Consider the following 27,528-nt stretch of genomic DNA (forward strand, 5'->3'; position numbering starts at 1 on the left):
CTTACATACAGTAATAACATAAAACACATTCGAAGTAGCAAGATTTCACCGCGAGGCCTCGCTATTTACGGGTTTTTCAGTCTTTCTTTGCCAATTTAAAATTATAATTCCTACTTAAATCGCGAACAGTGTGCTGGATTCTTTCACTATAAATCAGTCATTTCATTTCCGTCAACGTCTCACAACACATTCCGGCCAGTTGTCAGTCCCTTTAAGCGAACCTTTCGTGAAGCGGTTATTGCCGGTTAATAAAATGCTACAAATTTGCCCGCACAATTTCTGCGCCTTTGGCGTAAAGCGAACTGGCGCGCGCACGGGTTCTCGCGTACCCGTGCAAAGCAATGTGACAAATCTCATATACGCATATTCTGCAAATATGCATACCCGCCGTGGTTGCTCAGTGGCAATGGTGTTAGGCTGCTGAGCACGAGGTCGCGGGATCGAATCCCGGCCACGGCGGCCGCATTTCCATGGGGGCGAAAACACCCGTGTACTTAGATTTAGGTGCACGTTAAAGAACCTCAGGTGGTCGAAATTTCCGGAGTCCTCCACTACGGCGTGGCTCATAATCAGAAAGTGGTTTTGGCACATAAAACCCCATTTTACAATATGCATAAAAGGTGACCATGTATATGAAGCTAAATTTAGTCACGGATAAATAAAGGTTGGGTAGGCTGATTTTCTTACAGAGTTATGCAACTTCGTACATAAATATGACATAGAAGAAATGGCCGCTACATGCGTAGGCCAGGAAGGATCAGGGCTAAGATACACACCAAGGTGTTTATATGATGGAGCGTTAGAAACAAGTGTTATTAATCTAATAGGCATATAGTCGGAGTTAGTGCGCATACGGCTAAAGGAAACTTGCCAAGGTTGAAGAGTGGGCGTGTTGGTATAGCATATTAGAGATTGGATTGCGGAACATTTTGACAAGACACAAAAGAGAAAAGACACGACAGGGCGCTGTCGTGTGTCTCGTCAAAATGTTGCGCAATCCAACATCTAATAGGCTAAAAAGATTACCTTGCATTTAAGTTATTAAGAGACATTTTCCAATTCTTGCACAAACCGTAGGTTAGATTAAGGTCATTCTGAACAGTATAATGATACTAGTGCGGTAAATGATGCAGTCGTCAGCGAACAATCTAAATGAAGATGATATATAAGCGGGTAAATCCCTTATGTAATATTCAGTAACTGCATGCCGCCCCCTGCTAAAAAAGCCTTTTCAGGATAAAAACCAGAAAAAATAAATGTATATTAGATTGCCTAAACATATGAAACAGAAAAGGCTGAAAACCCAGCTGTTAACTGCGTACCGTATCGCAATACAATTTGTCTACCTTCCGTTCGCCTTTCTCGCAGTGCCTTCGAGGAGCGTGCATCACCAGGAAAGAACAATGGACACCGCAGTTTTTCGCAGCGTCCAGGTCATGATGCTCACCAGCAGAATCGCCGGTTGCCCTTTCGTCGACGACCTGCGCAAAACAAAAGCTCGCGAGAGGTTCTCCATGCCTTCACCAATCCGAGGATTGCTTCGCCTTGTTTACTTCCTCGTTTGCGCGAGTCTTTTCTCCTGCCTTCTGTCGACTTACGTCATCATCCGGCTCTGGTTTAGTAGGCCGACCGACCAGATCACCATAGTAACTCAAGCGGGCAACTACCTAGTCGTCTATGGTCAGGCCATGATCAGCTTCCTCAACATGGTCCTCAGGCGAGACCTGCTAGCAGACATCGTTCTCTCGGCAGTAAAGCTCGAACCGAACCTCTTCTTGGACACGAGAAACGCTAGCCGCCGTCTTTGGAAGGTGTCGCTCCTCTGCCTCCTTTTCACGCTGGCGGACGCAGTCAAGCTGTTCGCGGGCCACAGCGGTCACATTGCAGTGGCGTCCCTCCTGTTAGAAGGCCAAAGCGAGCACCTGTTCATGTTGGCCTACATCGCGAGTTGCTTCCTCCTCTCCGTCTGGTACAACATGGTCTTCTGGCAGATCGTCTGCTTCTCCAGCCTGTTTCGCGAGTACTTCGCCACGCTGGCACGTCGCCTAGAAGGCAGCTTGAAGCGTGACTCCGCGCACGTCGACGACGGAAGGTGCCTGGCCGCCGAGTACGCGCGCGTGAACCTGGTCGAGCTGCAAAGGCTCTTACGCAAAGTTGACGCATTCGTCGGACCGCAGGCGCTGTGCTACTACGCAGGCAGCGTTTTCTTCCTCTGCGGGATGCTGTACAGGATCGCCGTCTCGAGTAATACGCTGATCCAGAAGGTGTCGCGCTGGAGCTACACGGCAGCCATGGTGGCGGGCCTCGTTCTCTCTACTGCTGCGGTCGGCAGCATGAGCAGCCAGGTGAGAGAAGCACCTTCTCATTGCACTGGGACGTGACTGTAAAATTTGTTGGCTTTTTGTACTTCATCATTGGTCCACCAGCCCAGAAGAGACCAATCGTTCAACGTACAATTGACGTTCTCCAAAGGCCAGCTCTTCTAACTACATTTATTCATTTCATTTCAGACACACGAAAAATGTATACTCTGATGAACGAGACAGGTGAAAAGGTTAGCCACAAGAAAAAACAGAGCAAGAAAAGAATACAGTACACAGAGCTTGACAACGCACAGAGTTTTAAACGAGACGATTGTTCCTTGGTGTTTCGGCACTGGTTCATCATCAATAAGGCGACTGACAAGTCATCCAGGGATGTTGAAAAATTTGTTAGGAGGGTTTTACGAGACAAAACCAAATCTGATTATGAGGCACGCCGTAGTCGAGCAGTGCGGATTAATTTCAACCACCTGGGCATCTTTAACGTGCACTCAATGCACGAAGGGATATTAAAACTGTATTCGCTATTCCCAACAAAATGACACTAAGAATTAAAGAATATCGCTTAGCGAAACACGTTGCAGGGCTAGTTAATGACGCATGGCAGGACGGGTGCTTCCGTCCTGTCAGGTATATATCTGTGTCATCAAAAAAAAAAGTAGCGGTGGATTACTTTCGCAAGAAATTACAAAAATAACGGAGGTTTTACGCGGACGGCGCCACTCTTTCTTCGTAGTCGTAGTTCGCTGTAGTTGTGAATATACTATTTTCTTTATTTTGCACAAACAATTGGGCAAACAGTTTAAGTTTAATTAGAAAATGTTTAATCAACTTACGTAATGGATGATGCATGAATGAAAATGTTGTGGAGGATAGCGAGAATTTACCAACAACATTCCAGGCAACGTAAATCTTGCGTTGTCCTTCTTTACGATGAATAAAGGAAGTCCGAGAATTAAAAAAAAAAAGACTGTTTCGCCGGAAGTCGAAGCACTGAAAGTGAAAGCAAGCTTTCGCGTAGCGCTGAAGGCATCTCAGAACGCTGCCGTGATAATGAGCGTGCTAGCGGGGTTCCAAGTGTCGCACCTCAATGGTGCATGAGATGAGATCGAAGGAAAACCGTCAGCATTGGCTAGCGTCCACAGAAATTTATGCAGATCCAACATGTTGGAATCAATGTGACGCGAAGCTTCGTTTATTGGTGACGCCTATTGGTGACGCCTATTGGTGACGCCTAAAGACTGGTTCAGTTTAGTTTGATGACTCTTGCATATTATAGTAGCGGGACATGCCAGTTATGGAGGATTGGACAATAATGGGCACACACCCGCTGGCACATAATGAATAGCTAAATGAAAGGAAACAAAAAACCGACGACACCTAAGTGCTTCTTATGAGCTGTGAATGCGAAAGTGTTGATGTTCAATTGAACGGCGCTGAGCGGACCTTCGAGTTTTGCACTGCAAGTAATGTACCATAGTGGTACATAGCCCGCAAGCAGCAGAAGCCTGCCGTGCGAACGTCGCATGCCACCGATGCGCTCTCCCTCATGCAACAACCGGGCACGCTATCGACGCAGCTATGTGTTCCCTTTCACCCGCTCTGCCAACGCCTGGCTCTGCTCACTCTGCTCTGTCGAGGAGCGCTCGTGCCAAGAGCAAGAGCGTCGCGGCGATGCCCTCTCCCCTCACGCAACACCTGGCACGCTATCGACGCAGCATGTGTCCCCTTTCATAATTCAGCTCTGCTCCGTCGAGGCGCAGCTCGTGAGTTTGCGTCGCAGCCAATGGCAATGCGAGCTTAGGTGCTGTTTTGCTGCTGCAGATGACAGACGCGGGTCTTTTTGCTCAATGGGCCATTTGACGCTTTCGCATCAATAAAGTAAATCATAGAATCTGTTCAATATAATTCGCCATTCCGTTAGCAGATCGGTGTGCCTTAGAGATGTCTGTGAGCCGACATTATACGTTCAGGTTTCATGTATGAAGTTTTTTTTTTTTTTTGTTAGGCATAACAGAGGTAGGCATACTTGGTCATATAAGCCCATTCACTGTGTTCAGTGTCCAGAAACTAACAAACTACAAAATGGGTGAAAGAGACAAAGCTATCCAGGGTGTCTACCAAGTTGACATTTCCAAATTCCCTGAGTTTTCCAGGTTTTCCCTGAGTGCCTTCGCAAGATTCCCTAAGTGACGCAGAACTATGTTTTTTGTCAAGACGGGCTGAAACCAGTATTGCCTGATGCTGTCACTCTCTAGTAAGCATATGAAAAAATTTAAAGAAAGAATGACTTAATCTAATTTGAATACTAAGGAGTAGTGTTTACGTTAGTCAAACATAGAATAAAGGCAGGGGTTAGTAAAATGCACAGCAAATAAAAGGTTTTAAAAAATGCAAATCGAGTCGGACATTCTCAAGTACGAATAAAAAGGAGATATAGAAGCAAATATTGTCAAATATGAGCTACTTCTATCAACTGATAGCGAGCTCGTTGGTATGAGGCCCGAACTTTGTCAGAAGTGAGATTCTCTTTCAATCGCTAGTGTGTCGACCTCAACTGGCCTGACATACTCTCAGCCCGCGCACAACACCTCAGTGTTTTGTTTCATTGTCTTAAAGAATTTGTTTTGGTTTGGATTAGGGACACCTGCATCTCGGCATCAGCCAACAGTTTTTTGAGCTTAAGCTCCTTCAAAACGGCGGCAGCACGCTTCTTTTCTTATTCATTCCTCAATGCGTAGGTACTTTATGTTCTTGTCTTCCTTCCGCCACTCGTTCGTCCCACGGACCATTTGAAGCATCTTCTTCGTCAGTTGCACAGTTCACGTTCGATTTTTTTAACTCCCTAGGGTCCACGAAAACATCCGAAAAATCGTCCAGTCGGAAAAAATGGTAGTCATTTACTGCCCTTAAGGGCTCAAACCGCCACAGGCACATTCGAAAACGCTCTGTAGGCCTTTCGGTACACGTATTAGGCATATCGGTGCTTGTACTGTGACAGGAAATACCGGGTGCATGCGTGTATAATTAAGGAATACATACTGTGTCCCGTGGCAATAGCCCCTTTCCACGCTTGTTATGCTTCACTGCAATACTTTTGCGTATCCTTCACCACGTAAGATTTCTGTACGAAGGCGAAGCTGACTTTCGAGAACCGGTATTATGCAATGCACCGTGCTTTCCAAGCTTATAAGCCAATCGCGAGGACCACAACGGCGGAATCCGTGCAATTGCTGACCAGTTGCGAATTCTTTCAATAAAAAACACGGCACTCAACGGCAAGAAGTTTCATAGCGAACGCCGAAGCAGCCAGGCCTAGCGTTGCTGTAGTGGTGGCTACGGCTGCCAGCGGATCTGCGTGCGAGAGCGCCGGTTCGAGGCGGCGATGTAATCAAAATGGCAGTGGTGGTGGCTTTGATTAATGCCATTTCGCACCTGCGGTCACAGCAAAACGTCCGGAAAATCGGACGGTAAAGAGTTCTTGCGTCCGAAATTTTAGACGTTTTGATGCATTGACTCTAAGGGGTGCGTCGTGGTGCCGCGTAGCCGTCCAAATTATCGGGAATCCGGAAAGTCGGTCGTTGACAGCACACTGTCAACTCCTCCAGCCGACGACAGGACGTCAAAGACGATTCATTACGATTCCTGTCTGTTACTCACGCGTGCATTACCGCGACTTGGACCCTTTCAATAAAATTACAGCTAGTTTTTCCTGATAGAGGCACAAATTCCCTGAGTTTTCCCTGAGTCCCCCCCCCCCCAGACTACTCAAAATCCCTGAGAATTCCCGGTTTTCCCGGTTGGTAGACACCCTATACTATCGCTATTATACCACGTGACAACGCATCCGCGCGCCAGCGAAATCGACAGCTTAGGTAATACCTCGGTAATTTGCGATGCCTCACTAAAAGTGATATACACTACCTGAATTATTTTATGTTTCGACACAAAGGCATCAGGCAAATTGTGGGTGCGTGTCACCGCCCCCCTTGCAGCCAGCCAAACTTCATTGATAATTTGCATGACTATTAGAATACGTGTTCAGTGTGCATCAACAATGCATTATAATATTAGGCGCTGATTTTAATTACCCCGGTAAAAATTGACAGTGGCTAAGCTCGGCTATGCCAGGATATACGTAGCGAAAGCTAAGGCATAGCATGGTTAGCCTTGGTTAATCTTGATTGCAAGTCCAGGTTAGTCTGGTTGTCTAGCTATGTTGCGGCGTTTAGCCAGTCGTTCGGCGCGCTGTTCGTCTGTTTCCTGGGCGCTTCGTTTCCTCTTCATCTCGTTCCGATGTCGATTCCAGGCCTCCTCCTGGTTATCAGAATTGTCGCCGTCCATACTGCCGCCTCAACTGCGGTTGCGGAGCACGCGAGCTCTCCTTTTCAATCCTCCGACATGCTATCAGGCATGCGATGCAGCTGGCGAAGCGAGCGGAGGCGAGCGCAACGACGAGGAACGCGGTGTGATGTCATACCAAACGGCGGCGGCGGAAAAGTGCGGCGCTGCGCAGCGGCGGAACACCTGTGGCTCGCTGCTACTAGTGGCGCATGCGCAGTAGTGACTATGGAGCGAGAGAGAAATATCCGCGGTGAGGCGCGCGTTATGACGTCATGTGCTTCCTCGGAGAACCGCCACAGCGAAATCGCAAATTCGCGGCCAGTAAAGCTTTCGCTTTAAAATTGGATGACATCCCCTGTGAACTCTTCGGCCAATAGTCAAAAGTGTTCCCACTTTACAAAATAAGCCTGTTCAATTTGGTCCAGCTGGCACACAAGCCGACTAGAGGCAAACATGTTCTAAATTTACAATTTAGAAATACTACAGGTAAAGTTCATACAAACGTATTTCCGGAAATAAGCGACCACAGATTCGTTCACTGTAAACTTCCGCTGTCCCTTAAAGCAGAATCTACTGCCACAAAACAGATACTAAACTTTTCCAGAGCTGAAAAACTAAACCGAATGTTGGATGAGTTTGCCCCCATGTTCTAAGACATGTTTAATACATGCACAACAAATGAGAGCTGGTTTGTCTTCCATGATAAAATGAAAGAAAGTGAACTTGCTTATATCCCCAAGATAACCCTTAAAACCAGACTAGATGCACCACGGTTCAAAGGAAATGTTAAACAAGTCTTAACAGGAAAGAGAACGCATATCGAAGAGCGAACAAAACTAACGCTCACAATGATTGGCAAAGATACGAAGAGGCGTACTTGCTAAGACAGCAATTGAGGAGGCTAAAGGTAACTTCTTCAATTATACATCACCTAACTTGTCAAAAACTAACCCTGCAAAATTTTGGTGAGTGGTTAATCCGAGAGAAGAACCTTCAATACCTAGAGAAGAACCTTTCTTCAATAAACGATGGAAGCAGTAATGCTGTCCCCATAGAAACAACAGCCGATGTCTTTAGTGATTACTTTTCTGTAAATTGCACTGATTAGTCACATTTTCAGGCTATTGTTGAGGGAATTAATTGAGCTCTTCATCACCCGTGTGCACCAGGTGTATCCCATGCTATTGAGCAGCTGCCACTTAATTCAAGCCCTGGTCCTGATGGCATCAACACTGAACTTTTGGAAATGACAATGCACATTTCAACCATTTTACTGTCGCTCATCTTTCAGCAGTCCTTAGAAAGCAGGAGCATTCTTGATGACTGGAAACTGGCACATGTCATTGCGCTATTGAAATCCAGCAATACTAGTACAAGTCTTAACAATTACCGACCGATATCACCGACTTGTATTTGCAGCAAACTGCTAGAACACATTCTTGTCTCATGCATTACAACTCATTTAAATACGTATAACTTACTTTTAGATAGTCAGTGTGGCTTCAGGCATAAAAAAATGTTGTCAAACACGATTGTTCGAACTAGTTACTGATCTTCATGACTACATACATGAGCAAAAATACTTCGATGCAACATTTATTGACTCTAGAAAAGCTTTTGATCATGCTGCGAATAACCAACTAATCAAAAAAGTCAATAACCTAGAATTGGATTCTAACGCAACCCGTCGGACTACCGAACACCTAACTAATCGATATCAATGAGTTGTCATTAAGGAACATACATCTGGACGCACACATGACAAGGGTCAGTTCTGGGTCCATTGCTTTTTCTCATGTACATTAATGATAATAAATAACATAGGTTCTAAAACAAAACTTTTTGCTGACAACTGTGTCATCTACAGGCAGATATTAGATTAACTCCTGAGGACGTCACTAGCTTACAAGCAGATCTAGTGCAACCCAACCAGTGGTGCAAGTTCTGGCACATGGAGATTAATGCAGAAAACACGAAGTTATGAAATCTTATACACTTACTAATATTACTCTAAGTGCTTACACAATAACCAATACAGTTATAGAGAGAGTGCAAAGTTTCAAATACCTGGGCGTCTATTTAACTACCGATCTAACTTGGCATACACACATTGAATACTTAACAAAAAAGGCGTTTAAAAAATTAGGATTAATCAGACATTGTTTGTATCCTGCCAACTCAGAAACAAAGCTTCATGCTCACACATCTCTCATCAGGTCTTCTTTAGAATATGCATTCATAGCATTGCATCCAAGTACTGTTACTTTACAAAACCACATCAAGTCAGTACAAAATAAGGCGATAACATTCCTACTTGCCTCATATTCACCCTGTGTGAGCGTATCATTGTTAAAAAGAAGCATCAACATTTTCACCCTGAAAACCCGACACAAATGTTCGCGTTTCAACGTCCTTCCATTCCTTATATTATGGCAAACCAAAATTTGCAACCAAACGTATTAAGCCAGCGAATAACATTTCGAGCACGCCGGATCATGAACATAAAGTGCAACCTATATTTGCTTGAACACTAAAATATCGATGTTCACTTTTAGTGCAATCCATAAACAAGTGGAAACCAGAAAATATTGTTACTTACACTGAAGCATCTATTTCTCAATGGGAACTTCTAGAACATCTTCTTCATGAATAACAGCTGTGTTCATTTTTATGCGTTTCTTAGAATTGTATAGCGCTTCTTTGTCTTTCCTGCTGTTTTCACTCGTGTACATTTAAATGTCACTCAGCATTCATATTATAATACTCTAGTTACCATTTCTGGAATTGATATCAGTGGTTTTTCTTTTTTGTGTTCATGTCCTTTATGCACATTTGGAATCGTATCTTATTTCTCCTGGTGAGCTTGATATTAATTAACATTTTGGATGTGTCATTAAACTTCCTTTATACCACGGTGTTAAAGTTTTATCCAATTCAAATCTTTTTTTTTCTTTTCTTTAGGTGTTTCCATATTTGACACAATTATTTTGCATTATTCCCATCCCCCCTACGTAATGCCCTCTAAGGTTTTTACGGTACCTAAATAAATAAATAAACAAAAAGACTATCACCATGCTTTTTGCTTTGTTTTAACAGCATCCTTAATAATCAAGCCGCACTAAAACAAGGAGCTTTGGAAAAAACACATGAACAGTAACCTATGAATGTGTTGACTCCAGTTCTATCAATATCTTCCTTGCTTTCTTTACATCGAATGCTCAAATACCTCTTGCATATATATATCGACAGCTGACCGGTCCCTATGCCCCCCACCACGGCGCCCTATCTCAACCTAGTGGAGGGATCGTACAAGACGGCACTTCTGGGCAAGGGAAATGCCCCGCGCCCTTAAAGGGACACACACTAAAGGCAAATACTAAGTCAATGTGGACTGCCGAAATAGCATTGCCGAAACCTTGCAGCACTTGTTTAGTGCCAAGAAGAATTCGTTTACGAGAAAAATGGCGTCTGAAGGGCCCGCATACCTTTAGCGCAATTACCAATTTTACCTTACTGCTGGTGTAAATTTTTGGCAGCAACATGATTACACCGCTGCCGAAAATTTACACCAGCAGCCAAGCAGAATACACTTGGTTACTGCAATATTAGCTCTATGTCTACCCGCCGTGGTTGCTCAGTGGCTATGGTGTTGGGCTGCTGAGCACGAGGTCGCGGGATCGAATCCCGGCTACGGCGGCCGCATTTCGATGGGGGCGAAATGCGAAAACACCCGTGTGCTTAGATTTAGGTGCACGTTAAAGAACCCCAGGTGGTCAAAATTTCCGGAGTCCTCCACTACGGCGTGCCTCATAATCAGAAAGTGGTTTTGGCACGTAAAACCCCAAATATTATTATTAGCTCTATGTCTGTCTGGTGTTGAGCTCTGCGCCACCAGGTGGCTGCACTGTGCAGGCCATTTGCACTTCTGTTCATCCGCTAAAATACCCAGTCCACTTGCATTTACCATAATAACGGACACACTAAAGCTCTCTATTTTTGAAATTTAGCGTTTGGGATGTGCGAAAAGCCACGGAATGGGTACGGCGCAGGCACTGTGGTTAGACGCTAATCTGTAAATAAACAAGGCAAAACTTCTCGCTGCTTACGAAACATGCCCATGTGCACTAATATATACATCCTTTGTTAAATAAAGTGCAGAGAACTAAGGGTCACCAAACACATCATTATTTGTTGTTTCTATTTCTGTTGTTTCTCTTAAATGTATAAATGACTTGGTAACTTGACTCGTGAACACTATTTGCCATTACATGTGGCCGTAGATTATTTCGCTTGTGTCCAAGAGAGGCCATTGCATGTGTTAATCGTTTGTAATTAATAAATGAAAAATCAGACAACCACCCGTTCGTAGCAATTGTTACAAAGAAAACCCATACGGGTTCCTCGAAAGAAAGGCCTTGCAGTTGAAGAAAAATTCGTCCTGGTATGGGACTCAAACCCGGGACCACCACCTTTCCGGGGCAGCCGGTCTACCATATGAGCTAACCATGCAGCTAGCAGATGGCAGCGCGAAGTCGAATTTGTCAACTCGAAGCAAAGGCAAGAGTTTTGACGTAATAGTTCTGCAGAAACCCACAAGGTGGAGAGAAATAATTAATGAAGGGAAAATCAGACATCCACCCATTCGTAGCAATTGTTACAAAGAAGACCCATACGGGTTCCTCGAAAGAAAGGCCTTGCAGTTGAAGTTCTCCCTTTATTAATTACTCCCCAACTTTTGGCAGCCAAACAGCAAAAACACAAATTTCTTTCTGGTTTTACTCGTTACAACACCAAATTTTTACATCTCAAATTTCCAAAAATATAAAACACAAACATGAGGGACCCTAAATATATATTGTGCATTTTACATCTCATTGGTTCCAATGAATTTAGCTATGCTATCCCTACTGAAAAAGTAAAGAATTGTATTCCTCATAACTCATCTCCACTAACATAGCATATGACACATGGGAAAATGAGTTTCTATGTGGGAAACTGTATGTTTCCTATCAGATTATTGTATATGGGAGTTATGAGCATATGTGATTTTTCAATAGGGATGGTGAATATATATTGATGAGTTTTGTAATATAAATTTTGTAGGTACAGTGTTTATTGTAAATATGGCCTGAAGGTTTTGTTTTCTCACATTGGCAACATACAATGGTCACTTAAGCAATATATCATTTAAATGACCGTTGTATGTAGCCAATGTGAAGATTTTCATAAACTATATCAAGCTACTCTGAGTAGTTTTTAGCCTTAAGTACGGTCCAATTCTTCTTCTGGAAGAATGAAGTTTGACCTTGAACTTAAGATATTGCCCAAGGACGTAAACCCAATCAATCAATTCATAACTCAACCTATAGAACTGCGTCATATATAAAAACATGTGCTTCACTGTGCAAGTTCCATGGCGAGACAAAGTTCTTGCAGGTTTGAAATCACGTGTATATTATTGTTTTTTCTAGGTGTCAAGAATTCAGAGTATCATTCAAGCTTCGAAGTTTCAGAAACTTTCGGATGCAGCCACACACAGGGTAGGTCTATAGGACGATCTTACACATTGATAGCTGTGATTCATGTGCTTTGATGCTAACAAAAGAGAGGCAAATTCGATATGGAGAAAAAAAAGGTCAGGGCGGACTATCAACTTCATTGCACAGAAAGATAGGAATCAAACAAAGACATGTTCATTAGAAGCGCAAACAACATTCCTGATGTATATTCTATGAATTCACATACCATGTCACACACATCACCGTAATTAATGACTTTGTGGCATATATTGCAATGGAAAAGATTCATTCCAATGGAAATGAATCTCCAGGATGACACTAGTAGTTTCGAGATATTTTCCAAAGTGTGGGACGAAATACATGGGCGTTCCAGTTCCTTTTGTGCTTCAATACATAAGAGTGTTTTATTAAAAAGCGGAACAACAGGGCATTTTTGTGGCAAGTTTGACGGCACTTATCTCCAGACTGGTGCTACTGTGAAAATTTATTCCAAGTGCCTGGCAAACTCATCGGCTACATTCATAAATTGCAATATGTGCCTTAAGGCAAATAAGAACTAGTGAATTGTTCTGATTAGTTAGATGTAATTTTTTTACTATTTCTTGCGCAAGTAATGTCTGTCTCTTTGAATAATCCAGCTTAAGGAGTAAAATTTTTATCTGCAACAGGCGATTTTGAAAAATTCCGGCAAACTTAAGAATGATCTCCCGGTAGTTTGTATGCATGCATAAGTGTATAATTTTCTCATCAATGTTGTAACCGTACCGAGATTTCTAGACGCTTTATTGTTGCTTGTGTCTTGATATGTGATCATCAAAATGTTATTTTTTAAAACGTCTGTGTTTTGATGTCTACTCACTAGAATATTATTTTGTGAAGTTTGAAGTGTTTGCCATATGAAAATCAATATGAATGTCAAGCGTTTACCTACCTATTTATACAAGCATTTTGCATAGATTTGCTGGATCTACTCACAGCGTTAACGTACACCTTGTTTTATGTTATATCTTTTACTTGTCCTCATTGTCATTGATAGGGGCATGAACCTTGTCAAGCTGCAAACAAACAACTTTTAGTTCTTGTCCTAGCATTCATTTTTGTAAAGGAATGAATGCAAGTAAAGATTGATTGTTTGATTGATTGATTGATTGATTGATTGATTGTAGCATTTTCAAGGGAAATATTGGTGTGCAGTAATTTAGGATTCAGGGCTGTGCACACAAACTGTGAATAACTCACCTGTTAACATCTGTCAATCTATGTAACATCCATTGAAGCACAGACATGCATCAAATATCACATCTTAATCTTTGTTTTGTTAGGAAAGAAGCAGTTTACTGACACATTCAACAGTCCCTATGGTCAGTGACCTATTTCTGATTTTACCTGACAAATTTGTATCCCATCTTACATGACTGTAGATTTTGGTTCTTTGTATTTCTGAAGGATTTGATTTGCTGCAAGCCATTGAAACTGTAGGTCTCGCGCCAGTCCCTTCACCATCAAAGCCACATTTACTTCGAGTGCTCAACAGTTTATAAAAGTCAAGGTTTCCTTTTTTTTCATTGTAATGCGAATGGCATTCTTGGCACTGTCAGACCAGTTTTCTTTCCGGACATCTAACCATTGTAGGCTGATCCCGAAGATAGTGCCGTCTAAAAATCTGGGTCTAACCTTGTTCATGGTGCCATTCAACAAATAATAATAATAATAATTCTTTACCATTTCTCCTGTGCTTGGCGGAGTCAAACCCGCTTCACATGGGTTTATCAATACAGTAATCAATCGATTTAGCGCACTGCACCATGAGCCCCCGCGGGTAGAGATAGATAAATTCTCAGTGTTCGCACGCAACGGCACACCACACATCTCGGAGGCCAGGCCAGGACTTCGCAAGCGCACTGCTAGATGGCACAATGTGTCCAGAGGGAAGCACGAGAGAGGAGCCCAGTTGCTATGCACATCTGATACATGACACATCTGAGCTATTCACATACATGGATAGCCATTATAGATGAGTTCTGCCTGAATTTTTTCGTTTAGCACACACTGCAGAAAATCTCACGTTTGTGGATTTGCTACTGTTAACCAATGTTTATGCTTGTCCCAGACAGATGCATACGACAATTCGAGTTGGACATTTAGAAGCTTCTCTCTAAAGAAAAGAAATCATTAGGCTTCAATGATCATCAATGCTATCTCCTGTTTTTCAGCTGCACATATTGCTATTAGCTTTGGAGGAGCTACGAGGCTGCCTGACCGGCTGTGGAATGTTTGTCATCAACCTCCCACTGATTGTTGCCGTAAGTGAAGGAGAAATGTACTACGCATTCGTGACTAAGTTTGTCAATCATGATGACCTCATTTCGCTTGGGGGGGTGGGGGTGGGGATTATAAGTTGAAAGCCGTTTAGATCTCAGCCCCGACCACACTAAAGAAAAAAAGTGCATGGCACGCCATGAAAGCTGTGGCACCTTTTTCGTGCTGTGGGAGACATCGATCCTGGACCCACTTTTCGTGCACCGCAGATAGAAGAGATAAATGGGAACGACCCCTTCAGTGACGTACATGCAGGAAATTGGTGTCATGCGAACCAGCCTGAAACAAGTTGTCTGGCGTAAGCCAGACAACTTGTTTCGCATTTTTGTCTGCTCGCATCAGCTCTTGTTTGCGCTTCTTTTGGTTGGCATTGGTTTGGCCTCATTTGCACTTGTTTCAGTTGTCAAAGTTTGCAACTGCTTTACAATGAAGAGTCTAAACAGAGATCTCCCGATGGAAAAGCTCTTGGAGACAGTGCACCATATTCGATTTTGTGCAAGGCAGATCCTGAATACAAGGATGCGGAGATGACACTCAGTACCTTATTCTCCTTGTCTCTTGAACATAGAGGTGCTGCAACAGAAGGATGCCGACCAACATAGCTATATGAGCAACCTCCAGATGGCACCATCACACTGTGGCGCAACCCCTTCTCTAGGATTTGCTCCCTGGCTTCTCGTCAAGCAGAGCACGCCTCGCAGCCCTCGAAGTAAGATGCTTATGGCAGCGTAACCTCAATAAACGTCTCTTTTTGAAATCCTGTGCCTTCCATACAAGCAATCAACATGGTGTCAGAAGTGGAAGACTGAAACCGCTGATGCGACCAAGCAGCAAGGACAGGCTACCGCCACAACCAAAATTCGAAGCTGATAGCAACGCCGCAGAACAATGGTGCACATTCAAACAAGCCTTCATGCTCTACGTGAAAGCGACTGATGCCACTGACGCATCCTCGGAAAGGCAAGTTGCTTCTCACGGTCAAAGGATCGAATCTCCTTGATGTGTACAACACACTCAGCTTTGGAGAACCAACTCTGGCACAACCACACCCAGAATTTGACTTCAAGCATGTGGTAAAACTGTATGACACAGATTTCTCACCAAGGCAAAACAAAGTCTGCTCCCGTTACATCTTCCACACCCACGTACAACTTTCCAATGAGAGCTTCAACAGCTTCCTGATGGATCTGAAGCTGAAGACTAGATACTGCAAGTTCAAGTCAGAAAAGGAGATATGTGTAGAGATTGTCTGTGGAACAAAAAGCAAAAGAGCTTGTGCTGACATCTTGAAGCTGGAAGACCCCTCGCTGGAGAAAGTTATCAAGGTGTGCCTCACGCACGAAACAACAAAGCAGCAGATGAATGTTTTGAAAGAGGTAGCCGCACCCGCTGAAGATGTGCACGCCATCACAAGGAATAAACACCGCATCGCAACTGCAAAGGTCAACAGAAAAAGCAGCCAGCAGCGAGGAGAAGAGTATGAGCATGCAATTATTGTGGAGGAAGTCACGAAACCTCAAGGAACACATGTCTGGCATGGAAGCAAACATGTGACAACTGTAAAAAGCTCAACCACTTCGCAAGTGTGTGTAGGATCAGTAAGACTGTCGTCAGCTTGAAACCTCAAGGTGACGATTCTGATGCTATACTTATGGTTCGAAATGGCACAGGAAACCCATCGTCCACGAGGTTCGATGTCAATGGAAGGAAACTGAAGTTTCAGGTTGACAGTGGAGCCGCAGTTAACGTCATCACGCAGAAGAGTGTCACATCATGTCAGATAAAGCTGACATCAACAAGTCTATGCATATGGAATGGTGCAAAGGTGATAGCGATGGCAAGACAAAATTGAGTGTGATCCCGCCAGATGGATACGAGCATGCTGTAGAGTTCATCGTTGTGCAAGATTACCTCACACCACTTAAAGGATGGCAGACAGCTGAGGCCATGGGACTCATTACTGTGGACTATAATCTTGTTGCCAGTGTCTGTGAGGAACACAAAAAGGCTCGCCGAATCGCATCTTCCACAAGTACCCAGCTGTCTTTGAACACTCCTTAGGTTCGCTGCCTGGGAAAGTGCATCTTGTAACGAAGTCATGAGTTTGTCCAAGAGCACTCACACATTAAAACGGATGTTTATGCGAGTTGGTAAGCCATTTTAAACAGAACAGCGCATATTTTGACAGGGACAAGGAGGGAGACGCAACGCAGACAAGCGCTGCCGTGTTGCGCTTGTCTGTGTCGCATCTCCCTCCTTGTCCCTGTCAAAATATGTGCTGTTCTGTTTTTAAAAAAAAGCAGTCACGAACTTCCAAATCCCTGTCAGCAATCCCTGTCAGCATCAAGCCACAACTCGAAAAGGCACTCAGACACATGGAGCAACGTGGAATAATCGAGAGGGTCAGTGAATCAGTAGGGTTTGGGTGCGAGCTAGTTGGTACAAATCATTCATATTTAAAACAGAGCCAAAAAAACATGGACAAGGGAGGACACAGGATGAGCACCCACTGCCAACAACAAAGGTGGTGCTGGCAGTCAGCGCTCGTCCTGTGTCCTCCCTTGTCTGTGTTTTTTGCCACTGTTTTAAATATGAAGGGTCAGTGAACCTACCCCATGGGTCAGCCGGATGATCGTCACTACAAAGAAAAATGGTGAAATGAGGATCTGCATTGATCCACAAGCCCTGAATAATGCTCTAGAACGCAAACAACACCCACTACCTGTCTTGGATGACATATTGTCAGAGGTAGCAAAGGCCAAGATCTCTAAGTTTGGGTTAAGTTTGGATCTCTAAGTTTGGGTTTGGGTTAACGGGTTGGACACTAGCAGTGCATCCTGGATGAAGAATATAATCTCCTAGCTATATTCCAGACACCAATGGGAAATCTCGTAAAAAGAGGGGCACTGCACTATAAAAACATGGATAACAGAAGTGGACAGGATGCACGCAGACTCAACTGAATTTTATTGGGTGAAAGATGACATCATATACAATGATCAAAAAGGCTTCATCATGCCCATATGCTATCCAAAAGTGCAGCTACCACAATCTTGCATCCAGTGATTTGTGTGTTTTCTGTGCAGCACTCCCCTTATTACAAGATGAGCTTCCACCAACTATCCCACCTTGCCGCTCTACTGCTTTGCCAATGGGACGTTTGAAATGTGTCGAATCGCATTTGGTTTGGTAGCGAGTAGTGCAGTCTTTCAAAAAAGGCTTCAAACAGCCCTCAAGGGACTCAAAGGTGTGCAGTGCATAGCAGATGACGAACAAATTTTTTCGTGTCGGTGAAACTGAAATGGAATGGCGACGTGATCATGACCTGAAGCTCAACAGCTTACTCGACAGGTGTCGCAAAATCGGTATGCGTTTGAACAATGAAAAAAACTGAACTTCACCGTAGAAGAATGACATTTCTTGGACAATTGCTCACAAGTGATGGATTAAGTGTCGAACCTGAAAAGGCCAAAGCCATACGAGAAATGCCGCTGCCCAATGATGTCTACGGCATTCAATGTTTCTGTGATTTGGTCCACTACCTTGCACGCCCCTTACCAAGAATCTCGGAAGTAACCAAGCTGCCCAGGAAGCTAACAGTCAAAGATCAAGCGTGGGACTGGAAATATGAACACGCCAAGGCATTTCAAGAGGCCAAGAACCTTGTTGCTGAAGCACCAGTATTGGCGTACTGTGATCCCCAGAAGCCACTTGTGGTGCAGTGCGATGCCAGTGAACGTGGTTTAGGAGCTGCACTCCTACGAGAGTATCAGCCAATAGCATTTGCAAGCAGAGCACTCTCTCCTACTGAAGTGTGACATGCACAGATAGAAAGAGATGCTTGCAATTGCATTCTCACTATGCAAATTCCGTCAGTATACTTTTGGGAGACACACAACTCTGCTGACTGACCACAAGTCACTGAAAACAATCATGAGGAAACAGCTTGATCAAGTGCCGAAAAGGTTGCAAGGGATGATTTTGTAAATGCAGCATTACAACATTGACATAAAGTATCAGTATCGACCAGGCAAGGAGTTTCTTCTGGCCGACACCATGTCCAGAGCGTTCCTACCAAATGAACAATGCCAAGAACAAGCGGAGGACATAAATTTCGTGCAGTGCTTACCAGTTCATAAATATACAGTTGAAAAGAAACTTGCTGCAACTCTGATGGATGAATCTCTGCAGAAACTTAAGACTGTTACTCTCTCAGGATGGTCACAAACCAAACATGAAATGTCTCCGGAAGCCAAAGCCTACTTTTCGTTCAGACATGAGCTTCTAGTGCATGACAACCTCATATACAAAGGGCAACATCTAGTGATCCCCAAAGCTCTCCGACTTGATTTGAAGGAGAAGCTACATGCAATACACATGGGCATTGAGAGCACACTGCGACGTGCACGAGAGTGCATATACTGGCTTGGTATGAATTCTGAAATCAAAGATCATATTGAATCATGTGAAGTGTGCCACCAGCCCAACAAAGAGAGACACTAAAGCCTCATCGACGACCGAATTTCCCGTGGGAGTGCATGGGTTGACATAATGGAGCACAAGGGCAAGAACTTTCTGGTGACCATAGACTATTATAGTAACTTCTGGGAGGTTGACCAGCGAATTGTTCTGAGGATGGTTGTTGGTTGCCGAGTTCCTCGGAGAGGAGCTGTTGAAGCCTACTCTCTTGCGATGGCTCGGGGTGCTGCAGGACCATGCTTTTAAGGTCATCATATGCTGTGACCGAAGGTGTACCCACTAGCAAGTCATCTATGGCATCGGCGATGTCAGAGGGTAGCGCGGCAACAACGTGCAGGTACCTTGCTGTCTGTGAAGTGATGCGCCGGAGTTGAAAATGGGCCTCTCGAGGATTCTTGTGCCAAAGGCTGGGAAGCTAAAGCTCTGCAGCGATGACAGGAGACGTAATCGTGGAGTCTTCTCTGTCAGCAAAAAAAAAAAAAAACCGTAGATGTCCTGGGTCACCACTTGTTGGAAGCTTGGTTTAGTGGAGGTACATAATACACGTTTTGACAGGTTGAGAACGAAGAGTAGACTGGCTTCATTCCACAGTAAAACAGGTTTGCCGAAAGTCAGTGGTGGTGCCCCTGTTGGGCAGCCACCTCATGTCCCAAGAAAGAGCAGGGGGCAATGACCCCCCCGTGGAGGCCAGGCGAGGTAATTGAATTTTACAGAAGTGGGGGATAAATTACAGTGACAGACGGTCACTACAGATTTACTACTGGCAGCGCGCCACCAGTGTTTTTTCTCCAGTATGACAGGGACTTCACAGCTTGAGTATGCCACTAGAAATCAAAAGAGAGTGCTTTGCATTCAAGACTGCGAGTCATACCTAGCTCCTGTAGACTCCAAATCGCGCAGCCAGGCTAAAAGCACGTCCTGCTTGAAAAAATGCATACGAGATGTTCAAGGAAGGCTTGCTGTAGCACACTGTGGTTTCTTCATAGCAGCCTCAGTTAGCTAGCTTTATTGTCCATATCACTACGAGCAGTATCGCCTGTGTGTTTTGTTTTTGTGAGTTTCGTCAGTTGTATACTTTCGAGACCGACTGAGAAAGAATACAATTCAGTTTGTTTAGGTGGACTATAGCTATATAATTGAAGACGTGCATATTAAACTTGCACAACAAATTGAAATGGCCATATAGCTAATTGGGAAGATGAGCTAATTAACACTTTTTAAATGTTTACCTTGTTCAAACTACTAAATTGAAACTCAGGCGCGGTGAATTTGTATCTGCGTATACTATAGCAGATATCCCGAGAGCCTATATAGCATCACTTTTACGATTTCCATGCCCAAAAAGTGCTAGAATATGTGCTCACGTTACTGTTATTAGTGTTTCGAACTCTTTCAATGAGGCTCTTGTGCAATGGCTAACAGGAATGCCAATATCTTTCGCACCACATCTTGGAGATGCAGGTTTCGAAATTGGTACTAGTGTAGGGGTTTTCACTGAGCAGACGTGACTTCACAACTGCTCAATTTTACTATTTCAGTATGCAACTTAAAGGATACACTTAAGGTAAAAAATTCAGAGCCCTTCCACTATGTGAATATGGCAGTGAAGCTGTACTGCTCAATAGGTATATTAAGTTCTATATGGTGGTTATGCTATATTGGTTGAATAAAGGCACAACCATAGAACTGTGTTCTTTGTTTTGCTTTATTTTCTGATTTTCAGATTTTTTACTTTTTTTGAACTTTATACACATACACCGACATTTCAACATGCATCGTCATAGACTAGCGTTTGGGCAACAGCGTTCATCACTCCAGTGCATTGCTTTTGTCGACACCTCGAACAAATTTTTTCCAGATCCTAGCCATAGACAGCTTATGCAAAATATAGTGAATCTTTTCAATTACAGCCACCTGGATATTGCAATTTGCTGTGCAAGTAATGTCCACACATCCAGATGACTTATTTGAATAATAGTTTAATTGCACCCCCCCTTTCAAGGCAATTAAAAACAAATCCTAATTAAAAAAGGAAAACAAATAAAACGAAAGTAAATGTGCCTCAGTGTGCTTACACACGAAAAATGTGTAAAGCAGTACAATAAATAGCGTAAAAGATGAGGCGCTATGGTGTTTGTTCTTGTCTCATTTCCTGCGTCCTGCCTTTTTTTTTTCTGCACGAGTTCAGTATATGTATATGTGGGTTTTAATTCACAACGTTTGGGAGCATTCCACATAACAAAAGCAAACATTGTTGGACAAATACCGCCAGAGCTGTTTGAAAATACATTTGCCATGCAGCTACACTTTGTAGCCCATGGGGACATGCGATATAGCACTTTGCCACAATTTAATCTTTTTTTTCTTTAATTCATCTTGGTGTTCAATTATTTAGCATACTACCTGAAGAATGTATGCAACCTTTGGGTCTTGCGCCCAAACGATAATTGCCATCAATCTCCTTTCACATCCAGTATTTCAGATCACGAACGACATGCGCAAAAAGCTGAAACAGCGTGTCATAGCATTCTTAACAGGAAAGTAGCTAGGACCAAGGAACTTTCACCAAGGTACCAGAATCTTTTCCTTCAAAAGCGGCCTGCCCTCCAAGTGGCTGAGATAGGCTCACAGAACACATCATTGAGCGTCAAAGGATGGGCAGTGGTACAGAAGGTGCTCTTCATTACATCCGCAAAAACTGCACACAGTACTGTAGGCCGTTACTATAACTAGGAATGGATAGGCATTTGTAAATGTGCACCCAACCACTTGCAACACAGGAAAGTTGTTTCGCAATGGGAGAGTCTAGGTGGCAGGCGAAGGCAAAAGTGAAGTCATACAAACTAATAGGAGCTAGAGAGGTTTTGGGGTCAATCGGATGTCATGTGAACTTGCCAACGGCCAGGCGGCAACTCTAGCAATGAAAAAAAAAATCTGGTGCCTTGCAAACTATCCAGAGTGCTATCAATGTGGGGAAGAAGGCGCACATCCTGGCAACTTAATTTTGTTTAAGCGACCATAATCGATGCAAAATCGAATGAACTATACTTTTCCAGTGAAAAGAAACAGGTGATGACTACAAAATGCAGGATCATGGTGCCTCAATGCGCACCTCTTTTCCCACTAGTCGCAGGCGAGGAGGACATAGAAGGCAGGATGGTTGGATGATGCCATCATACAACAGATGGCCGGCTTGCTTGGTGACGGCTCAAGCTCAGCGGAAAACATGTGGTATAGGCACTACCGCAATGATAGTGGGCAACAATAACTGTTCAGCCTGATGATGTCTGCTGGTGCTTAAATTGAGTTTCGAGGCCTTGCAAAGCCCTATTACATTTGCAGCACCTTTACACCGAAGAGGAAGCTTTTGCTTGGGAGCTCCTACCTAAACACATAGCAATAGAGAAATTGTTTTCTTACCTAACCACTGCACCGATTTTGACAAGGTTTGTAGTTTAAAAGGCCCCTCACCAGGCCAGACAGCAAACTCCGGTTGTACGCAGGAAATTGTTACATGTCTACTAGGGAGCATTCTGCCGCAAACATTTTTCAGATCGGCTCATTAATAGCCAAGATAGAAATATTTCAGTGTCACGAACCCATGATTTCAGGAGGCGAACTCCCCTGCCAAGCGAGATACTTTCTCCACTTGCCCCGTCTAGCCTCCACAAGCGAAATTCCTTCTCTGCGTTCCCCCATACTAGAGCTTGAGTACCACATGACGCGTACGTCATAGGCCCCACCTTCTTTTTTTTTCCTCGCTTTTTTGCGGTGCAGCGCACTTCCGCAGAACAGCATCGTGCGCGAGCTGTTGCGATTGTCTCACTTCGTGCAGCGCACTATTTTGAGCGCTGTGCACGAGGACACCCGACTAGTGGTATAAGTCAGTGGTACACTAATACTGAGGGAGACACAAGCGGATCACATAGCATGATCCCGCGCTGGAACATGGTAGAAAACGACATAGTTTCAGTGTCTGCGCGAGTGACTGCATGAGGTGGAAAGAAGCAGACGAAAAGGAAGCACATTTCTCTTGCTGCGATGCGAAGTAAAGCAAAAACATGCAGACATTCGGTTTGTGTGTTTTATTATTTCTCTAAGCTTTAATTCATCTATTCAAGCAGCATAGTACTACACAAATAACAGATGTTGCCTCACATAATTCTCAAAGTCATGTGTCACCACGAGTGACATCACAGCATAAACACGTGTACGTAGGCACTACTAGCTTGTGTACATCATCGTCTGACTTGGAGTGTGATGGCCACGAAGAGAAGAGAAAATGGCGCTCGGTTTGAAATTTCAGATCTTTACACGGCACGTAGCAATGTAATACTTTGCAAACACGATCGTTACAGTGCATTGTATGCTCTGCGCTTGTCAGCTCAAAATGGCCAGACCTGGTGAGGGGCCCTTTAGAAGTAAGATAAAATCTAGTGACTGTAGGAAGCATATTTCTTATTTAGGCCGCTTTTTTTGCTTATTCTTGAAAATTCCAATATTCTAGAAAACTCAACTCCCATGTTTTCAACTCTGTAAGTAATGAAAAATGTCTTTACAATATTCCAAAACTGCACTTAACACATCTAAAGTGGACAAAATTGATGTATTAGTAGACACCACTCTCAATTATACCTGTAATTTGCGAGTAGGACTTCGAAAAACTGTCTTAAAAATCGTAACATTTGTGCGTACACAATCATTTTATATATCAAATTTGTCAGCTGCACACATCACCGCAATATCTGTTTTTGGTGCACAGTTACAGATTTGTAAACTGTATGCTACCATTTTCGTAAAACATTCGACTTTAAATCAAAATTTGGCTTCCTAATATTGCTATAGAATTTATGTTCTTTTAAATGCAACAAATTTCTTTCAAGTCAGTCCAGTGGTTGTCGCATAAACGCATTTCTGCACTTCACATGTATTTGAATAAGGAAGTCTGAGTTGAGCTTGAGGAGCTAAACTTTCCTTTTAAGGTATGTTGCCACCTTCAAAAATTGAGTTTCTGAAGAAATATTAGTTCTTTGCCATTTACTATTCTAAGCTCTCTGGTTATTCTGGAATATTTTGCCAAAAAGAATGAAGGTTCCATCTTAAGCCACTGAAAAGTAGTGAATGTTTTTCCAACCCCTTCTGCTCACATCTGAAACCGAAATTGAACCTTTTTTATTTCTGGACATAAGCAATTTCTTCAGAGATATTGTTTGCTTTGAATATTACACAATGATAACTTGTTTTTGTATGTTATAACATCTTTTAGAAGCATTTTGGGGCGCTTGGTACATTTGAATCAGTTAAAAACTTTCACTAGAAAGCTTTCAATATCTAGACATTTGCTTATTTTCTAGCCCATTTCTCCTGAAACGTCTTTTTTAAATTTATGGTTATGTGATCAGTGAAATTTTTTGTAATAAATACTTTTCCATGAACTTTCACATGCTGCTTCATTACGCATTAAGCTGTGCAATGAAGCAGAATAACCGTAACTGAGCAGTGACTTTTCATACTATGAGCAGCTGTTTTGGGAAAAAGTCTGCGATGAGTTACATTTTTTAGTCTTTTGATGATAACGCCTTTTAGCTCCAAGATATAGTTATCATGGTGGCTGGTTGCACAGTTTGTTGTCCCTATTATGCACCTGCCAAGCGGCATTTGTTTTGTACTTACCATTTCATAGTTACGACGGTTGGTGTAACACTCATATTTCAGCAAATCGTAAATAATATTTAAAAAAATGTTTTAATAGTTTTCATAATTCAATCACCTGCAAGGTTCGAACTACATACATAGGCTTTTACAAGATAAAAATGTAATGGCAGCTTTGTGACTAAAATTGTACATTGTTTTTCTTGAGGGTGGTGACACACCTTAAAGTTTGGGAGAAACACTTTCTCACTCGAAACAGATTTATTATTGCTTTTTAGTATCCCTTTAACAAGTTGTTCTATGTTAGGCTTTCACCCCCCGCAGTGACTTAGTGGCTATGGTGTTGTGCTGCTAAGCACGAGGTTGCGAGATCAAATCCCGGCCACCACGGCTGCATTTTAATGGGGGTTAAATGCAAACACCCGCGTCCCAAGCATTGCAGGCATGTTAAAGATCCCTGGTGGTCAAAATCAGTCTGGAGTTCCCCACTACAGCGTGGCTTAAGCACAAAATACCCCAGAATTCATTCATTTATATGTTAGTCTTTGCCTAAACGTATTTATAAGTTTTGCTTCTGTTACAGATTGCCGGTGCAGTGATCACGTACACTGTTGTACTGGTTCAGACCAACGAGAGCATCATGGGAAACAAGTGCCTGAAATATTAATGTACACTGCTGTGTTGATGAATCAGCCACGGACGTGGTTACTATTGAAAATATACACACGAGGGTGAAAGGGGCCGTAACTTCCTAGTTTATTCAGAACACAGACCCATGATTAAACACAAAAAAAAAACCATCTAAGTATGTGCCCATCACTGCAACGAGATTATATCAACAGATCCAATGAGGGCCATAACAACATGCAAGCACAGGAAGAAATTTGCCCTTGCATTCCAAAAGTTCCAACTCCATCAAAGATATTAGGGTTATTGCAGACATGGTTACCGTACACATGTAACTGCGCAGACTGCAAAGGCTCAATTAAATGGGATTTGGAAAATGTTGCATTAAATGAAGGCCCTGCATGGACCAAGTGTAACTCTAGAAGACATACTGGCAGGCCTCAGAGCGCCCAAATAATTTACTAAAGGGCTTTTATACGAACCAGTTACAGCTTTATTTTCAAGGAGGTGAATGCTTCATGACACAGAAGCTAAAAAGCATGGGAGCACAACATCGCTGACTCGGTCGTCTTCTAAGCTGCTACTCATTGTTTAGCCCAACGTAGTATAAATTACCTAAACTACCCCCATGCAACTCAACTCAACCAAACGTATTTAGCACGTGTTGTTGATGTTGACGAGAAATCCCAAGCATTGACCAATTACTCAGGATGCAAATTTTTAAGTTGCATTTACTGAAACCTTCCACAAATGTAGTCAAACTTTAGAAATCTAACATAATATGACAGTTAACTTAACGTAACCTAAATTTTAATTGCATGTTGTGTTGATGTAGAGAAATTCAGAGCATTGACTAAGTACAGAGGATTTAAAGTTTAAATTGCATTTATTGAAACCTTCTTCCTATGCAGCTGCCATCTTGGACAAACTGACTTGACCTACCCTAACCCAATCTAATCTAAACTAAATTTCTTATGCTTGTTGGCCAGGATTATTTTTTCGGGAGGCATCCCCGGGTAACTTTTCTATGAAAATGAGGGGGGTACCTTTACAAGTACAAACATGAATAGTGCCCACCGAAACCATATCATGGGTATATGGTTTCGAGGATCTGCCAGCGTTGCGGTGAGCCATCAATCGAGGAAATAATGAAGCAAAAGCAACTGCCGTTTTCTCTGGCCGCAACTCGTTTCTCGAGCATACAGACCAGCTGACTGCGAACAGAATCCCTTTCCTGGTCCCTGGATCAGCCGAGACAAAGAAGGTTGAACTAACCAAGCAATACTCTTGCAATAGACGGTGACAACTGGAGGCAGCTTGAGCTAATTACGCGGGCACTGAATCGATGAGAAAACTGGCCTTCCACCATCCAAAAGGTGCAAAAAAGGCAGCGGAATGCACAGATAGGAGTATACTATATAGCCTGTGCAAAATTCCACCAAATTTTTTTTATTGGAACGGACAAGAAGGAACTGCCACAGACGAAGTTTCATACTCAGAAATCACTTAATGCAACATTGTCCTGTATGCACAGCCACAGATTAAGAAGACAAAGGAGCACTGGGCTTCTTAGAAAAACTTAGACTATGAAAAAAAAAAGACAGATCTTACTACCCTATTTCACACAAGATCGTAACAGAATTCTTTAATGAAGCAAGCACAAGGTCCAAATAGGAATAACCTGAAAATTGCACAGAAGAAAAACAAAATATGGTGCTGTATTATTGTGTGACATAGTCTTTACTATATACGCTGCTTACACAGACAAAGCAGGTATGAAGAATCCACACCAAGAGAGCTGCACACTTATATACAGTTAGGACAAAATATTATGCATTGCACACATACCAGTAAACATTCCCATCACAAAGAGGATAATTTAGAAGTTGTGAAAAATCTATACGCTTACAAATAAGCATTAGCATCAGCACTACACCTTTATGCTAGTGGCATTTTATAAATCAGAAGAAAAGTGCTGTATATGACAGTGGCGTTTTTATTCTGCCAGCTGTACTTTTGGTGTGGGTTAGAAAAATAATTTTTTTTTTTCAAGCTGCGACAATTCGCCATGGTTTCTTCAGAGCGTGATTCATAGCGCAAATGATTATGACCATAGCAATTACAGGACCAAGACGACCTACACTGTATGTAAATAAATGAAGAGATGAACTATGACATGCATCAGCACTTACCTTTGACAGTTTGGTAAACAAGCTTGTTATTGCTTCCAGGCCTTTGAGCTGTGGCTTGTACCACCTGTGCCCATA

At 43.0% G+C, this 27,528-nt stretch overlaps 1 protein-coding gene across 1 annotated transcript; it reads left to right on the forward strand.

Annotated features, from left to right (window-relative positions):
• The first annotated feature begins 1,403 nt into the window (after positions 1-1,403).
• Positions 1,404-25,607, forward strand: LOC142564438 (uncharacterized). The gene is made up of 4 exons (XM_075675440.1): positions 1,404-2,345; positions 12,137-12,205; positions 14,398-14,487; positions 25,218-25,607. The coding sequence occupies exons 1-4, from the start codon at positions 1,404-1,406 to the stop codon at positions 25,299-25,301; spliced, it is 1,185 nt and encodes a 394-aa protein (XP_075531555.1). The 3' UTR covers positions 25,302-25,607.
• The last annotated feature ends 1,921 nt before the right edge of the window (positions 25,608-27,528 follow it).

This window comes from Dermacentor variabilis, chromosome 11 (genome assembly GCF_050947875.1).
Source record: "Dermacentor variabilis isolate Ectoservices chromosome 11, ASM5094787v1, whole genome shotgun sequence".
Taxonomy (NCBI): Eukaryota; Metazoa; Arthropoda; class Arachnida; order Ixodida; family Ixodidae; genus Dermacentor; species Dermacentor variabilis.